This window comes from Panthera uncia, chromosome A2 (genome assembly GCF_023721935.1).
Source record: "Panthera uncia isolate 11264 chromosome A2, Puncia_PCG_1.0, whole genome shotgun sequence".
In the NCBI taxonomy this organism is placed as follows: Eukaryota; Metazoa; Chordata; class Mammalia; order Carnivora; family Felidae; genus Panthera; species Panthera uncia.
Genome location: NC_064816.1, coordinates 217667 through 232946, shown reverse-complemented (window position 1 = coordinate 232946; position 15280 = coordinate 217667). Strand labels below are relative to the sequence as shown.

General features: G+C 63.5%; 2 protein-coding genes across 4 annotated transcripts; one reads left to right on the top strand and one right to left on the bottom strand.

Annotated features, from left to right (window-relative positions):
* Positions 1-585: 585 nt before the first annotated feature.
* Positions 586-5031, top strand: PRSS57 (serine protease 57). Its single transcript, XM_049643177.1, is given in 6 exon segments — positions 586-664; positions 898-1051; positions 1475-1619; positions 3318-3581; positions 4627-4776; positions 4778-5031. Coding segments are annotated over 6 exon segments (879 nt in total). The 3' UTR covers positions 4865-5031.
* Positions 5032-5883: 852 nt separating this feature from the next.
* FSTL3 (follistatin like 3) lies at positions 5884-11805 on the bottom strand. Of its 3 annotated transcripts, XM_049639480.1 has the most exons (6): positions 11625-11803; positions 10103-10288; positions 7711-7926; positions 7138-7365; positions 6996-7047; positions 5884-6673 (listed from the first exon to the last, which is right to left on the bottom strand). In XM_049639480.1, the coding sequence occupies exons 1-6, from the start codon at positions 11725-11727 to the stop codon at positions 6622-6624; spliced, it is 837 nt and encodes a 278-aa protein (XP_049495437.1). In that variant the 5' UTR covers positions 11728-11803; the 3' UTR covers positions 5884-6621. The 3 variants fall into 3 exon arrangements, with proteins under 3 accessions (XP_049495437.1, XP_049495436.1, XP_049495438.1); XM_049639479.1 differs by having other exon boundaries at positions 6996-7365; positions 11625-11805; XM_049639481.1 differs by having other exon boundaries at positions 5884-7047; positions 11625-11802.
* Positions 11806-15280: the final 3475 nt, after the last annotated feature.

Genomic DNA, 15280 nt, shown 5'->3' with positions numbered 1-15280 from the left:
CTCGGTCACTGCCACACTCCTATCTCCAGCTCCTGCCAGAGGCTGTATACAGTAGGCACTCGGTAAGTGCAACAAAGGCAGCAACCATCTCAGGGCTTTCCGGGGAACTCGCAGCCCTGAGGTCGGTGCCCGAGTTGCAGAGGGGGAGCAGGTGGCAATGGGGCCAGACCCTGTCCGGCTGGAGAGGCGGCCCCACACCCCCAGGAGGCAGCTGGGGGCACGATGCCTGTCGGCCGGGTCCTGGCCTCTGCGGGAAGCTCCCTGCACGTGCTCCGTGGGCAGATGCTGGATAAACCGAGGCACGGGGCGGTAAGTGGCCTCTGGGGTCACCTCCGGGCCCTGCAGAGCCAGGCTTCGCCCCAGGCGGGCAGTTCCTAGAGCCGCACTCGTCCCCTCGCCGCCCTGCGCCCTGGCCTCCTGGACGGCTGGGACCGTCAACGGCCCGAGGCCTCCCAGAGGCGCCAGCACCGAACTGGGCGTTGCTGGTGTGGCCTGGCCGACCTCCCACCACAGGCCACAGCCAGGTTCCCCCTTTCCGGACCGTGTCCCGCAGAGCTCTGAGGGAGCCGCCAGCCGGCGACAGCCATGGGGCCCCGGGCGAACGAGCTGGGCCGCCTGCTGCTGGCAGTGTCTGTGGCCCTCACGCTGCCTACGGGCCCCCCAGGTAAGAGCCCCCGACCCCGTGCAGCTACTCAGCCCTCTGGGTCGCTGCCCCTCTCGGCCTCAGCTGGGACTGGGGGCCGGGGCGGAGGCCCAGGCCCAGGGTTTTCTGGAGTCCGGGCTCCCTCCCGGCACGCTCGAGGACCTCGTCCGGGCGCCTCGCCCCCCCCCCCCCCCCCCCCCCCCCGCAGGTGCCGGAGCCGCTCCCATCACCCCTCTGTCCCGCCCCTCCTGCAGGCTCCCGGGGAGCCCGGATCATCGGGGGCCACGAGGTGAAGCCCCACTCCCGGCCCTACATGGTGTCTGTGGCCTTCGAGGGCCAGCACCACTGCGGAGGCTTCCTGCTCCGCTCCCGCTGGGTGGTCTCCGCGGCCCATTGCTTCAGCCACAGGTGAGCCCACCCTGGGGGGCCGCCCCCGCCGCTGCCACTCGGGCCCCAGGCCCCCGGCTCCGGACGGCAAGGGGGGGGCTCGGCGAGAAGAGTGTGTGAGAGCGACGTCGTGGCCACAGCCGGGGTTGCAGCCCTGTGTCCGCTCGGGGTTTCCTGTTGAATAACCACGGCGTTGCCACGGAAGATATTGGGGGTAACGTTGTAACTGGGGGGGGGGGCTGTAAGAAACGTAGGAAGTATCGCCCCTGTTCTAAGTACCTCGCGATAATATGTATTAACGTTAATAGCGCGCCTATCTAGGTGAAGGCTGTAATTGAGGTGGGGACGGAAATAAACGTAATTATGGTCGTGGGGCCGCACCCCGTTCTGCAGACGGGGACGCCGAGACCCCAGGCTCGCTCTCAGTTGCCCCTCCCCCTGCAGGGACTCCCGAATGGGCCTGGTGGTGCTGGGGGCTCACGTCCTGCACAGCTCGGAGCCCACACGACAGGTGCTGGGCATCTCCACCGTCGTCAGGCACCCGGACTACCAGCCCACCACCCACGCCAACGACATCTGTCTACTGCAGGTGAGCCTTGGAGGGGGGGGGGGGCACCGGACGCGGGTCTGGCCCGTCCCTGGCCACCCCCACGCCGACCTCTCATGTTTTAAAAACAGCTGTAAGGTCCTGTGAGCACCCGAGTCGGATTATGTCCCGCCTCTGCCCTCTGTGCCTCCCACATTGCCCCCTCGGTGCCCCCCGGGGGCAGACTGAGCCATCGGCGTGGCCCCCGTGCCCCCTACGCCCGGGCCTTTGCACTGGCTGCGTCCCCTCCAGGGCGCCGTTCCCCCAGACACCGCATGGCTTTGTCCCTCAACCCTTCCCAGTCTTCCCTCAAACGTCCCCTCCTCTGGGGCCTCCCTTGAGAAGCCCCTGTCACCCGCCCTCCCCCGGCCCCCCCATCTCCCCATCCCGTCCCTCTGTCCCAACTTCCTTGTGTCCCCCACAGCTGAAACCATTTGCTTCTTCACCAACGTTCACTGCTTCCTCCTCCAGACTCGGAGCGCAGGGATTTCTATCTCCTTATGGCCGTTTGTAGCGCACGGCAGGCCCCGATGTTCACGCTGAAAGGGGAAACGCGTGAGACTCTAGGACACCAGATACTCTAGTCGCTGCCCCCCAGGCCCTTTGCGGGGTTTCCGGGCAGGAAGTGGCTCCTTCCCTCCCTGCCCACACAGGGGCGTCCTTTCTGAGCGCCCCCCCCACCCCTGCCTGCCTGGGGGCCGCCCCCCCGCAGGACGCTCAGGTGCCCCAAATTCAATTCCAGGGGCCCCCAGGGCCTCCGTTTTCAAGGGAAAACACCTCAGGCCTGCTGTCCAAATGTGGTGAAAGGTCAAAACAGAGATGCTCAGCGTAACAGGAATAGGTTCCCGGGAACGAGAGGGTTGGGGGCGGGGGCTGTTCTCCAAGCAAAATGAAAAGGGGGCAGCGAGTATCCGCGGCCAAAGCTGGCATGTGGGTTTTGCTCATCTGTGAAACCCCAAAACCTGGAGCCCACAGCTCTCGTCACCCATCCCGTTATGCAGCTGGGGAAACTGAGGCTGGGGTACGGTCAGGATATGGCCACGGTTAGGGAGTGAGTACCAAAACCAGGGGCCTGAGTCATTCATCCCATAAACGCTGACTGAGCGCCCACCAGCTGTTTGGGGCCCTGGACACCCCAGGGCCGGTCCCCTTAGAGCTTCCGGTCCCACTCGGTGGCAGCTGGGTAAATCGGCCTTGGCAGGGGCACATGGAACCCGGAGGAGGCTCCTGTCCTATCCTGGGAGTCTAGGAAGGCTCCCTGGAGGAGGTGGCATCTAAGCTGAGACCTGAAGGCTGGATAGGGAGGGTGTTCCGGCGGGGGGCGGGGGGGGGTAGTGGGGGTGGGGTGGTGGGGACCAGGGAATGACAGCAAATTCATTCTGGGTAGAGGGGAGGGCCGAATGGTGAGCCAGGACGTATTGTCCCAGGAACAATGGGGAGCCATGGGAGAGCTTGCGAGCAGGGGAGATGCTGGTTGGAAGGACACCGCTGGCAGCTGGGGAGGCCAGCGTCCTGGTCTGAACGGGTGAGGCCTGATGGGCAGGCCGCGTGGCAGCAAGAGGCTTTCCTGAGCCTCACGGCAGCGGCTGCCGATTCCTCCCCGTGAGTCCACAGAGAGCCAAGGCGTCATGACGGGTAAACTGAGGCATGAACACTGATGGGTGGTTGGGGGTAAACCCAAAGTCAGCGGTCTCTCTGCAGCTCAACGGCTCTGCCATCCTGGGTCCTGCAGTGGGGCTGCTGAGGCTGCCACGGAGAGACGCCACGCCACTCAGGGCTGGGGCACGCTGCCGGGTGGCTGGCTGGGGCTCTGTATCCGATTTCGAGGACCTGCCACCCGGGCTGATGGAGGCCGAAGTGCGCGTGCTGGGCCTGGACGCCTGCAACAGCTCCTGGAAGGGTCAGCTGAGCCCTGCCATGCTCTGCACCCACAGTGGGGACCGCCGGAGGCGTGGCTTCTGCTCGGTAAGACACTGGGTCCCCACCCTACCTTCCTGCAATATGGGCAAACTGAGGCCCACAGACAGGGTTAGAGAAGGCAGAGGCTTGGGAACTAAGTCCTTAAGCTCACCTTTGACCAGATGAAGCCTCACTGAGACCCTGGAAGGACAAAGACTTTTCCAAGGTCACAGGGCTGTCAGGTACAGCCGTGCAGATCGCGCGTCGCACGAAGGGCTACAGATTTGTGTACTTACAAGCAGCGTTCAGTAGGGGGCGGTAACAGATCTCCGTCAAGGAGTTCCTCCTCCCGAGACCCTGCGTGGACTCTGGGCAACCCTGGCCCTGGTGCCGAGGGAGAAACAGCCTGGAGGATTTTTTTGTTCCTGGCAAGAGAGTGATTCAGAACAGATTCTGGAGTCCAACCGACTGTGACGCTTCCCAGGTGTGTGGCCTTGGAAAAGTCACCTCACTTTTCTGGACCTTTCTTTACCTGTGAAACTGCCACACTAATAGTACCTACTTCCTAGGGTCAGAGGTGATTTCAGATTACAGTTAGGGTTATACGACTGGGAAGGGGAGAGGAGGGGAGGAAGCGGGAATTTTAGGGTGAGTATTCGGGAAGGCTTCTCAGAGAAGAGCACCTTTTGAGCTGAGACTGAAGGAGGCTTGAGGAGATCTGAGGGAAGGCATGCCAGGCAGAGACACCCATCACAGGGCTGCCATATACAGCTGTGCAAGTTGTGTACTGCACAAAGTACTGCAGACTTGTATATTTATACCAGCAGTGTCCAATGGGGGCAGTAACAGGTCTCAAGGATATGGAAAAGCCCAGAGGCCAGACCAAGCTTGGTTTGCTTCAGGAACAGCCCAGAAGCCTGGTGGGGCAGGAACCTAGGGAAAGGAGTGCAGACAGATGGGTGGGGGCTAGGTGCTCAAGTCCCTTGAAGGCCGTAAGTTTAGTTTTTTGCTGGAGGAGCGCTAGGAAGCCTTGGAAGGGTTTCGAGGCAGGGAGGCCAGGGAAAGAGGCCCAGAGATGGACCCCTGACCTTGCCTTTCCCTCCACCCCCAGGCGGACTCTGGGGGACCCCTGGTGTGCAGGAACCGGGCACATGGTCTGGTCTCCTTCTCTGGACTCTGGTGCGGCGACCCTAAGACCCCTGATGTGTACACGCAGGTGTCTGCCTTCGTAAGCTGGATACAGGATGTGGTTCGAAGGCCCAAACGGGCCCCAGCCCAGTCCCCTGCCCGGGACCGCTGGGTTCCTGCGGGAGTTGCCTGAACCACAACAGCACGGGGTACACAAATGAGGTGGTAAATGATTCAGATAGCTCCTGCCTGGAAATTCCACGGCTGGGGCAGGGCATCCGTGGGCCCCTGAACTCCAGGAAGCCTGGTGTATCCGTGGGGTGGAGGGTGGGGTAGAGAGGGCATCGGTTCCAAATGCAAAGGGCCCAAATGACCAAATAAAATGTTAACTGAATAACCAGACACAATGGTTCACCTCCAGGGCCCATCCACGATCCTTCGAGTTTCTGTCTCAGCGAGGCCAAGGGTGTGGCTCGGCCACAGCCTCCCTGAGACCGTGAGCTGCTTGCTCAGAGGCTTCATCTGGTCCTCTGGCTTCGGGACCCAGGCCCCTCCCTGCCCTCCTCACCACCGGCCCTTCTGGATTTACCGACCCCCACCCGACAGCCTGCACTCGGGACAGCCTCTTGGCCTTTGCCCAAGCAGTGGCCCAGCCTAGCACATCTCTCCCTCGGCCTCCAGCTAACCACACCCAGGCATCGATGGGGAAACCAATGGGGATGGGGGGTCTCCTGGTCCTCTGTGTAGAGTCTCAGGCTGGCCTGGCCCCCCGTGAAGTCTGTTATTCACTGAAGAAAGTGCTGGCATATGGCCACGTCTGGGTAAGTCCCAGCTGGTGTTATGGTCGTCGTGTTATTTTTAACGGTGTTATGGCGACCATCACACCCCCAGCCCTTCCAGGCCAGGCCTCTGTTTCTGGAGCCTAAACCCGGTGGCTTCTCCGGAGCGCCCTAAGCCGTCTTGATTGCCTCTTCTGTCTCCTGCCCTACGAAGGCTTCCTTTCGCCCCCCCGGCCTCACCCTGCACCTCACCTACCTCAGCCCTCTCCCTGGCTGCCGCCCACTGCCCAGAGGTGGACACTGAGGCCCAGAGACAGAAGGCATCTCCCCCAGATGCTCCCAGAGCCCCCCACTCACCACCCTCACAGCACCCTACGCTTCCGACTGGGTGGAAGCACTAGCAAGAGGAGACTGCGCAGAGGCTCAGAGAGAGGCAGACCGAGGCTCGGACGCCCCGAAGCGGCTTTTTATAGTCTTTATTTCTTTGGTGAGGCAGGACCCCAGGGTGCGGAGGTGGCCTCAAGGGCACTTTTCTGGGTGTCACAGGTAAGGCACTTCTGAGGGGCCAGGAGAGGGTGGGAACAACTGGCCCCCGCACGGCTCGCTGCAAACTCGGGGAGGTGGGCTCTTGCCTGTTGGGCCCCCCCCCGTCCGGTCTGAGCCCCTGCCACATGCAGCCGCGGGGAGGGGACACTGAGCAAACAGAAGGCAGCGACCCTGCCCAGAGCCAGCATCTGGCAGGTGTCAAAACTCCCGGCCGGCTGGTGGTTGAGGCGGGTGCACCTGGAAACTGGGCTTAGAGGCTTGGCCAAGGCAAGTCTCATGGGACCGAGGGGTCCTGGTCTGGACTTCCCTTTCGGATGGAGCAGCACGGACGAGGGGTGCCGCTGAGACCTACAGCTCTAGGAGGCAGGGTGTGCGGTGGGCCTTGGCACACAAACCCCACGGTGGGTGAGCAGGGGCTCTTTGTGGGCCCCACTGGGTCCCGCCCAAAATGCACTGGGCACCACGACACACAGTGCTCTCTTCTGGCCTCTCCCCCGCCAGGAGACACACTGGGCTCTTCTCAGGAGCCACCACAGGACGTCCTGGGGAAATGGAAATGGAGGCACCGAGAAGGTAGGGCCTGGAGTCCTTGAGCTGCTTGTGGACAGTGGCTGCTTCCTTGGCCTACGTGGGGCCTGGGCATGTTCTGCGGCTCATTTATACACATCCGAGCTGCGGACCCCTTCGTTACTCCCAGTCTGCGGTCTAGAAGGAGGGGGTGCCTCTTCACTAATTGCTGGCAGGCAATCCCCAGCCCTCTCCGTGGTGACCATAATTTAAGCTAACCCCTAGAGCAGAAGCATGGGGTCCTCCCGCCTGGAGTGGGAGCCCCACCTACCAGCCCCACTCCCAGGCCCCCTTCCCCCAATCCTTCCAAGGTATTGTCAGGGGGCTCCAGGGCTCCTCCTAAGCGGTCCCGGCCCAGGCTCTGGGGAGTGTCCATGGGACATAAATTAGACTCGGCTGTGGCAATAAATAAGACAGGGAGGCCTTGAACGCCAGGCCCAAGCCGGCCCCACGGGCTCACACGAAGTTCTCCTCCTCCGACTCCGACTCCGCATCTGACGGCTCGGGGGTGCCTGAAGAGCGGGAGGGACGAAAAGAAAAGTGGGGGCGCGGAGAGGGGCGGGAGGTTGGGCCCCACCGCCGCTCCCCGCTCCGCGCCACACCTGCACAGCTGCCCGGGTGGCGCACGCCGATGGAGCGGCCCAGGAAGCAGGTGGCCTGGCGGAGGTGACACGAGGACATGTAGGTGACGTTGTTGTTGCCGCAGAGCTCCTGGCCGGGGCTGGAGGGCGCGGGACAGGGCGCCGCGCGACACACCACGCAGTGAGCGCTGCCGGTCTGGTCCACCACGCACGACTGCGGCCGCGGGCACATCACGTGCGCGCACGACTCTGCGAGCGGGGAGCCAGGGCGGGTCAGGGGCGGGGGCCAGCCCGCCGCAGGTTCCACCCGCAGGCCCCGCCCCCGGCCGCGCCGGAAGCCACACCCCTTCCGCGCGCCCCGCCCACCCTCGTTCCACACCCAGGCCCCGCCCCTCTGGTTGCACCCGCAAGCCCCTCCCTGAGTCACGCACCCCAATCTCGCACCCCATGTGAGCCTCCCTTTCCGAAACCCCACCCCGCTTTTCCTCATTCCGACCGACCCCGGCAGAAGACCCAATCCGGCGGCGCTGTCCCTTCGCTAGGCCCCTCCCCCAGAGCGCCGCCAGGCCCCGCCCCCACCCCGCCCTCACGTACTGCGGCAGCGTCCTGGGTACATGACGCGCAGGTCCGGGTGGCCGCGGCAGCGCGCGGCGCGCAGCTCGCACTCGTCGCGGTAGGTGGCGCCGTCGGAGCCGCAGACCTGCAGGCGCGCCGGGAGTCCAGCGCAGTCGGGCGCGCACTCGCAGCGCGGGCGGCCCCCCTGCATGCGGCACGTCTTGCCGGGGCCGCACTCCACGCCCTCGCACGAATCTGCGGACACAGGGCACGCGCGCGTGGTGGTGGTGGTGGCGGTGGTGGCGGTGGAGAGGTGCGTGGCCGAGGCCGGGCGTCCTCGGAGCCCACGGCACCCCCGTCCCTGCTCTGACGCCGGAGGCCGGGCGGGAGTCCGGGAACCCCGGAGAGGACGACTGGTTCAGAGTCTGGGTGCGGGATCCGTCGGGGACGAGATCAGCCACGGTCCCGGTGGACCGGGAGTCGAGGCTGCGCCTAGGCTTGGGGTTCTGTCTGGAGTTGGGGCTCGGAACGGGCGGGAGTGGGTTGTTTCCGCTCGGTTCTGGGGGTCCAGGAACGAGCTTCCAGTACCCAGTCCCGGTGTCGCTCCGCAGCTGGGCCACCCGCTGGGGCTGGCGTCCGTTCCCTGATTTACGCGCGGTTATGGGAAGGCCGGCGCGGGGCCCGGCTGCGTCATCAGAGGGGGGCCCCACCCCGTCCAGAAGCGGGCCTGGGGAGGACCGGCCGCGTCTGTTCCCCGGGCCTGCCAGGACCAACCCAGAGGAGCCGTCGGGGAGGGTGGGGCGTTGGCACCTGGCCTGAGGCTCATTTTCTGGGGAGGGGGCTTCCCACATCCCGAGCCCAGTGAGCCCAGGGGATACCCCCCCCCCCCGCCAGCCCTATTTCTCAGGCAGGGAAACGGGTCTGGCCAGGGCAAGTCTCTCCCTGGGGTCTTCGCCCCCACCCAGACCTATTACTGCGCTGCTCCTCTCACAGGCCCTCCCAGGCTCCTTGCCTTCTCTCAACCACCCCTAGGAGGTGATGACACTTCATTAGCATTTTACAGAAGGGGAAAATCGAGGCCCCGTCACAGCTGTGAGTGGAGGAGAGCCAGGGGCCCCTCAGCATGAGAATTCCAGGCCAGACCCCAGATGGAACCCCCCACCTCTGTTGCTTGTGGACCTGGAGGGCAGACTTGAGCTCTTGAGTTCAGCCTCAGTTTCCCTGTGTGTAAGTGAGGCTGACTGGGGTGCCCACCTTACAGGGGGAGCATGAGCATAAAATGAGCTGGTGCACTGGTGCCCCCAACCAGGCAGAGGCAGGGCATGTGGGCTGCACCTGGGCACCTCCCACGCTGCCTGCCCACACGCACATCTGGAAACGCTCCCCCTGGGTGGCTTCACAAGCAGAACGGAAGTGGGAGAACTGAGTTCCCTTCCCCAAGGCCAGATGAGATGTGGTGCTGGTGGGGGGGGGGGGGGGAGCTGGACCTTCTCATGCCCAGGCCAGGCACTTTTTGAAGTCTGTCCTCCCCCTGCCAGAACCCAGAGTAGGTTCTGGAGGGAGCCAGCCAGGGCACATGGCAGTGAGCCCAAGACCACCCAGCCAGGCCGAGCAGGGATTAATCACATCCCAGTGGCCAGCTGGGCTCTGGGCTTGGCCCTCAGCTCCAGCCTCCTCCCTGCTCCCCTGCCCTGACCCCACCCACTAGGGCCTGATCCCATACTTTCTCCATCTGGCAAACTCCTAATCACACTCCAACACCCTGGTCCTGATGCCCACTTCCTTCAAGCCATGCCTCACACTACCGCCGGGCCCTTGCAGGTTCAGCCCCGGCCAGAGAGGCCTGGGAGGATCCCCAACCCCTTCTCCAGAGCAGAGGGTAGGTCTTGGCTTATTCACTCAATCATCCTGCCTTCAAAGAGCTCCTAGTCTGAAGAAAGAGGCAGCATTTCTCAGGACACGATCCAGAAGGGACACGCTTATGAAACGTGCATCTGTGGCCCCACCACAGATCGCTGGAATCTGCGGTGATGGGAAGATCAAGTGTTTGGGAGCACTGACTGTGGAGTCACAAACCCCGGTGGCCAGTTAGGAAAATCCATCTTCCTAGGACTTGGGTGTGAGTCAGGTATACCAGGTGGGGTGCAGCTGGGAAAGGCCATCCAGGCAGAGGGCTCAGCATGGGCAAGGGCCTAGAGGCTAGAAACCAAGCTGGGGAGTCCTCCAAGCTTCTTCCTGAATCCTCAACAGAGGGAGGCTGAGGCCTGGAACCTCAGGTCCCCTGTCTCTCTCCGAGCCCCGGGTCCCCCCACAAACACCCTTCCTAACAGCCTCACCCTCCTCCTGCATACCCCCAAGGTGGGGAGCTCACTCGCAGCTGCCCCACCTGCTGGCGGTGACCCTGACCCGTGGCTGATGCCCAGGAGCTCACCTTTGCAGGGGAGGCAGTGGACGAGGCCCAAGAAGCCCAGAAGGCTGATCTTGTTCCCCGGGTGAGTGAAGTTGGACCAGGCGGTGTCAATGTTGCTGGTGGCACAACACTCGGCTTGGCTCACGTCAGTCTGCAGCACCAGACTGCAGGTGGCCTCTCGGCCCTGCTGGAGCCAGCAGACGCCACCTGCGGACAAGGGGGACAGCTACCACTGGCCCAGAGGTGCCCTCCTATGCCGCTCCCAACGCCCAGGCCTTCCACCCACGGGGGATGCATACAGTTGGCGCTCGGTGATTACACAGGGGGTGATCTTGCTCCCAACGTGGGAAGGAGGGGCAGAGACCTGCACAGGTGCTCCCGTCCCAGCTCTGCTCTTGATCCCTCTGGGATTCTTCCTCCTCTCTGAGCCCCACCCCACACACAACCCTCACTCTTGGTGGGAAGCTCTCCCTACCCCACCCCCGAGCTTGCTCCAGGCCCCCAGGCCCCCAGGCCCAGGCCTGGCGTCCTGCCCAACCAGTCAAACACTCAGAGCTCGACATGCCAGGGTCAGTGGGCCCTGGAGCCCCCTCTCCGCCTCTGCCCTCTGTCTAGACAGGGCCCGAGGGCACGCAGAGCCCCCCTCGCCCAGCAGCCCCCCCTTGCCTGGCCCGCCTCTTACTCACTCCAACTTGGGAACATTCTCCTTGCATGAGCTCACATCTCCCTGGGGACACGGCCTTCGGGGAGGGGGCTCAGCTCTCCCCTTCATGCGGGGCTGGGGTGGGGCTGCCGGGTGGGGTCAGAAGGCAGATAGCCCTCAATCCCTTCACCCTTACATGGGGGCGGGAATGGCCCCGGCCCCCATCCCCAGGAGCTTGCTGGTTCCTTCCAGGGGGCAGCTCTGGGAACTCAGCACTCTGGCACCCGTCTTCTAAAAGGAGAAACTGAGGCCAGCGGTGGGGATATTCCTTGCCTGGCATCCCCTAACAAGTGGCAGGTACGGGACTCCAATGGCCCATCTGCCTAAGCCAAAGCTGGGGAGGATCTGACACTTCCGGTGTAGGTCCTGGGGCCTGCCACCCCCCCCCCACCCACTCCCGCCTCTCTGGGGCTTCAGGACATAGATGGTTCCGGTTCGAATCCTGACTCGGCCACCGACGGGCTGTGTGACTGCGCCTCAGCTCCCCCATCCGGAAAATGGGCGTGAGAGTACACACATTAATGGGCTATCACATGAATTCAAGGAGGCGAGAGGTAGACACTAAGCGCTCAATAAATGTCAGCCGTCAACGAGACGACCACTCTTGACAATTGTGAAAGGGAGTCACATCTGCTCTGCTGACCTCCTGGTGACCCTCCTTCAGGCCCTTTGGGGCTGGGGGAGGGGAGCCCCAAGCCCTCCCGGACTGAACCTGAGGAGGCCGCCCGATCAGCGGCTAGCACGGCCGCCGTGCCCCCAACGTCTCCCCCAAGGCCCGCATTCCGGGCAGGCCCACGTGGGTGGCCCACCCCGCCCGCCCCTTCCGGCCGCCCCACTCACCGGGCGCGGGGTCCCCCGAGCCCACGGAGCCCACGAAGCCCACGGCCCAAGCCAGGGCCCCCCAGGGCAGTGGCCACAGTGGCCCCGGCGTCCCGGGACGCATGGCGGACGCAGAGACGGCGGCGGCCCCCGCGTCGGAGGCGCGGGCGGGCGGGCGGGCGGCTGGGAGGGCGGCGGCACCGACTTCCCAGCGCGCCGCGGCCGGGCGCTCCCTATAAAGGTCCCGCTGGCTGCGGGCGGGGCCGGGCCGGGGCGGGGCGCGGGGCCGGGGCGCGCACGGTGTGTGCAGGGGCTGGGCCTGGCCACCCCGAGGGCAGCTGCGCGGGGGGGCGGGGGGGCGGGAGTGCGACCCGGGAGCTCGAGAACTCGCCCGGGAAGGTGTCCCCGTGGCCGGGGCGAGAGGGCCAGCCTGGCCCCTGGTGTGAGTTCCGGGGCTCACCGCGCGTTTGGGGAGGTGGGGTCTTCGGCCGGAGGGCTGCGGCTGAGCTCGCCGGGGACCCACGGGGAGCCGGCCTGCGGTTCCGTGTCAGCCGCGTCCTGGCTTGCTTGCGGTCGCTCGCTCACGTGGCGCCCCCAGACTCATCCCCGCCCCGGGTGCGCCCACACACTTCCGGAGACCTGAGTCCCGGCAACGCCCACTCGCACCCCGGGGGCCCCCACCTGGCCGCTGGAGCCCGTGGGCACAGCTGGGCGTGAGCAAGCGCGAGTGGGCGAGGGCCGGGCGGCAGCAGAGGCGGAGGGGCGCAGGGGCGACAGCGGGAGACCCAGAGCCACCAACGGTCCCTCCCGGCGTCGTCGTGGACAGCAGCGATCCTACCGCACGACTGCCACAGTGTGCCGGGCGCGCCCGCCCCCCAGACCCCTGCAAACGGTCCTCCCAGGCCGCATCAAAGAGAACTCACTGGCTAGGGTTTTCTCCTCTCCCCAGGTTCAGTGCTGTGTCTGCGGCCCCTGGCCACCTGGAATCCCAGACTTTCCAGTTTGTGACAGTGACCTCAGACATCAGCGTGGCCCTGGAAAGTAGTGACCACTGGGGCCTTAGTGCAGCGGACACTCTTCCTGTTTGGGAGCCCCCCCACCCCCAAATTGTCAGGGCATCCTCCAAAGGCTCGGGGGTCCTGTACAGCCCCTCTCTGAGTTTCCAAGAAATAATTCTTGACGATCTCCTCATGGCAGGGCTTGTTCAGGGTGCTGGGTTCCCGAGTGACCAAGGAACGCCCTGTCTTGTCATCAGCAAGCCCATGGCTTGCAGGGGCCGCGGAAATGAAATCCGTACATGGACACATTAATAATATAGGCCTTCAAAGAGGGGAAATGCTTTCGGGAAAATAAAAACGCTTGAGAGCAGTGTGGTGTATTGTGGGGGGGTGCCTCGTCACCCCCCCCATTCCCGCATCTCCCCCCACTCCTTCCCCAGGTATGGAACCCAAAGATCCCTGCAGCCACACAGCAGACGCCTTCTGTGTACACGAGATCTGTCAGCAGCATACACCACGCCGAGACCTCTGCCCCATCTCAGCTGCTCAGCCCGACCCATGTGCCCCCACCCGTGGCCAAGGGCCACGTTCCTGCCCAGTGGCACTGAGGGAGGACACCCAGCTTCTTGGCCTGTCCTTGGCCTCTGAGTATGTGAGGGGGTTCTCCCCCGGTTGGGGATGGGGCAGGGACGGGACCCTATGTCCTCACCAGGGGTGTGCAAGAGCTGGACATTGTGGCCTTGGCCGAGGGCTGACCCTGCTGTGGCTCAGCCGCCCCAGCCTGGGTTTGCGCAAACCAAAGGGTCATTGTTGGCCTGGCGTGGGTTCGAAACTGAGACCAGTTGCCAGCAGCCTCCTGCCTCCCATCCTGGCCTATCTCTCCGACCCAGAGGCCATGTGCTGGGTGACCTTACGCAGGACACTGGCCCTCTCTGGGGAGCCCTCCGCCCCCCCCCCCCTTTTTGGTCTCTCCTTTTCATGCCCTCCTGTCCACCCTGAACTGGTCTCAGCCTCATCCCCTGCAGCCCACTTCCTACCTTGGCTGTCTGCCATAAGGCTCCTCCCCCAGCTCAGACATCCACCATGACTCCCCGTGGCCCCAGGCTTCACTCCTCCAGACCCCACAGAAAACAGGCAATGACAATCTAAAGTGATCAGGACTGTGATGGAGGATGCTATACCCAGTGCAGACTGGGGAGGCCCAGGCAGACTTCCCAGAGGAGGAGGACATTTAAATCGCATTGGACTGAACAATGGTGAGGAAGGGGGTGTGGGGACAGAAGTGATAGGATGTTTGTGCTACAGGTAAGAGAAAACCCACCTCAAAGGTTTGGATCAGGGAAACGGTCCGGGATTCGCAGGTGGGCCCAGTGGAATCAGAGGATCGTCAAAAGCGGAGACCACTTCCCTCTGTGGTCACAGTGATGTACGTGACCTGCCATTGCTGTCTGTGAAGGCAGAGGAAGGGGCCTTGAGCCAGTGTATAGCCTCTAGAAGTTGGAAAATCAAGGAAGAGACCCCCCCCCCCCCGAGACTCCGGAAGGAACACAGCTCTACCAATACCTCGATTTTGGTTCAGGGGTGGACTTCTGACCCCCAGAACTGGAAGAGAAGAATGTGTCTTGTTTCAAGCCACCACGTTCGTGGCAGTTCCTTAGAGCAGCAACGGGCAACGAGTGCAAGCAGGTGCTACAGACTGGGTTTGGTGCCACAGTGAGAGGGTCCCCTTTGGCTGGGGACAAACGAGAGTGATCACAAGTATGAAGGCAGGCGGCGGTATAGATGCCCCCAGGAGCAGGAGGGTGACCCTGGGGCCTGGAACGAGAAGGGGCCTTCTGGGGGAAGGCCGCCTTGGCTAGGCCATGTGTGTGGCCATTTTCTCTCTGTGCCCATTTTCTCACCTGTAAAATGGGCACAGATCCCAGTCCTGCAGATTCTAGGAAGGACGCCAGGGACAGTGCCTGGTGCACAGTAGGGGCACGACATGTGTGTCCAGGTTCTTATTAACCAGCAGATAGCTGTGTGTCCAGGGAAGACGCGTGACGAGTCTTCCCTGCCACTCACCACAATGCTGTGAGGCAGGCATCCGTTTTACAGAGCGGGTATTTGAAGCTGGAGGAAGGAAAGTGACTTTCCGGCAGTCACAAAGCCCCACAGTGTCGGGACAGTACCAGAGCAGCAAGATCCCAGGCCCCATGTGCTGAACTGTGTGTGGGGCAGGTCCCTCCCCATTCTGGATCGGACATTGGGGGCCAGCCCCCAGGTTGTGGCTGGCATCCCGTTCTGGTTCCAGCACTGGATTTTCCTTTGAGAAATCACCTCCTGTGCTTCCAGTCCAAATGACCCCAGGAATGGACACCAACCCAGGCTCAAACAATTAGAATCATCTGACATTCAGCAAGCCGGGAGGAGTAAGCTCTGAGATTTTTTTTCTGGGATCCAGAGACACCAACTTCCTGCCTGAGCTAGATGGGTGGGAGCCTAGAGCTGCAGGTGGCTCCTACCAATGGCCAGGGAGAGGCCAATCCAGTGGGATGCTGAGCCAAGAGGGGGCAGCAGAAATTCCCTGTGCCGCTATTGGAGTCCTGGATCCAGCTGCACCTGAACTCCTCCACCCCAATAAGACGAAGTCCATTTAAGCTGAGTTTCTGTCGCTCGTAGTGGACAAAACCAGCTTTC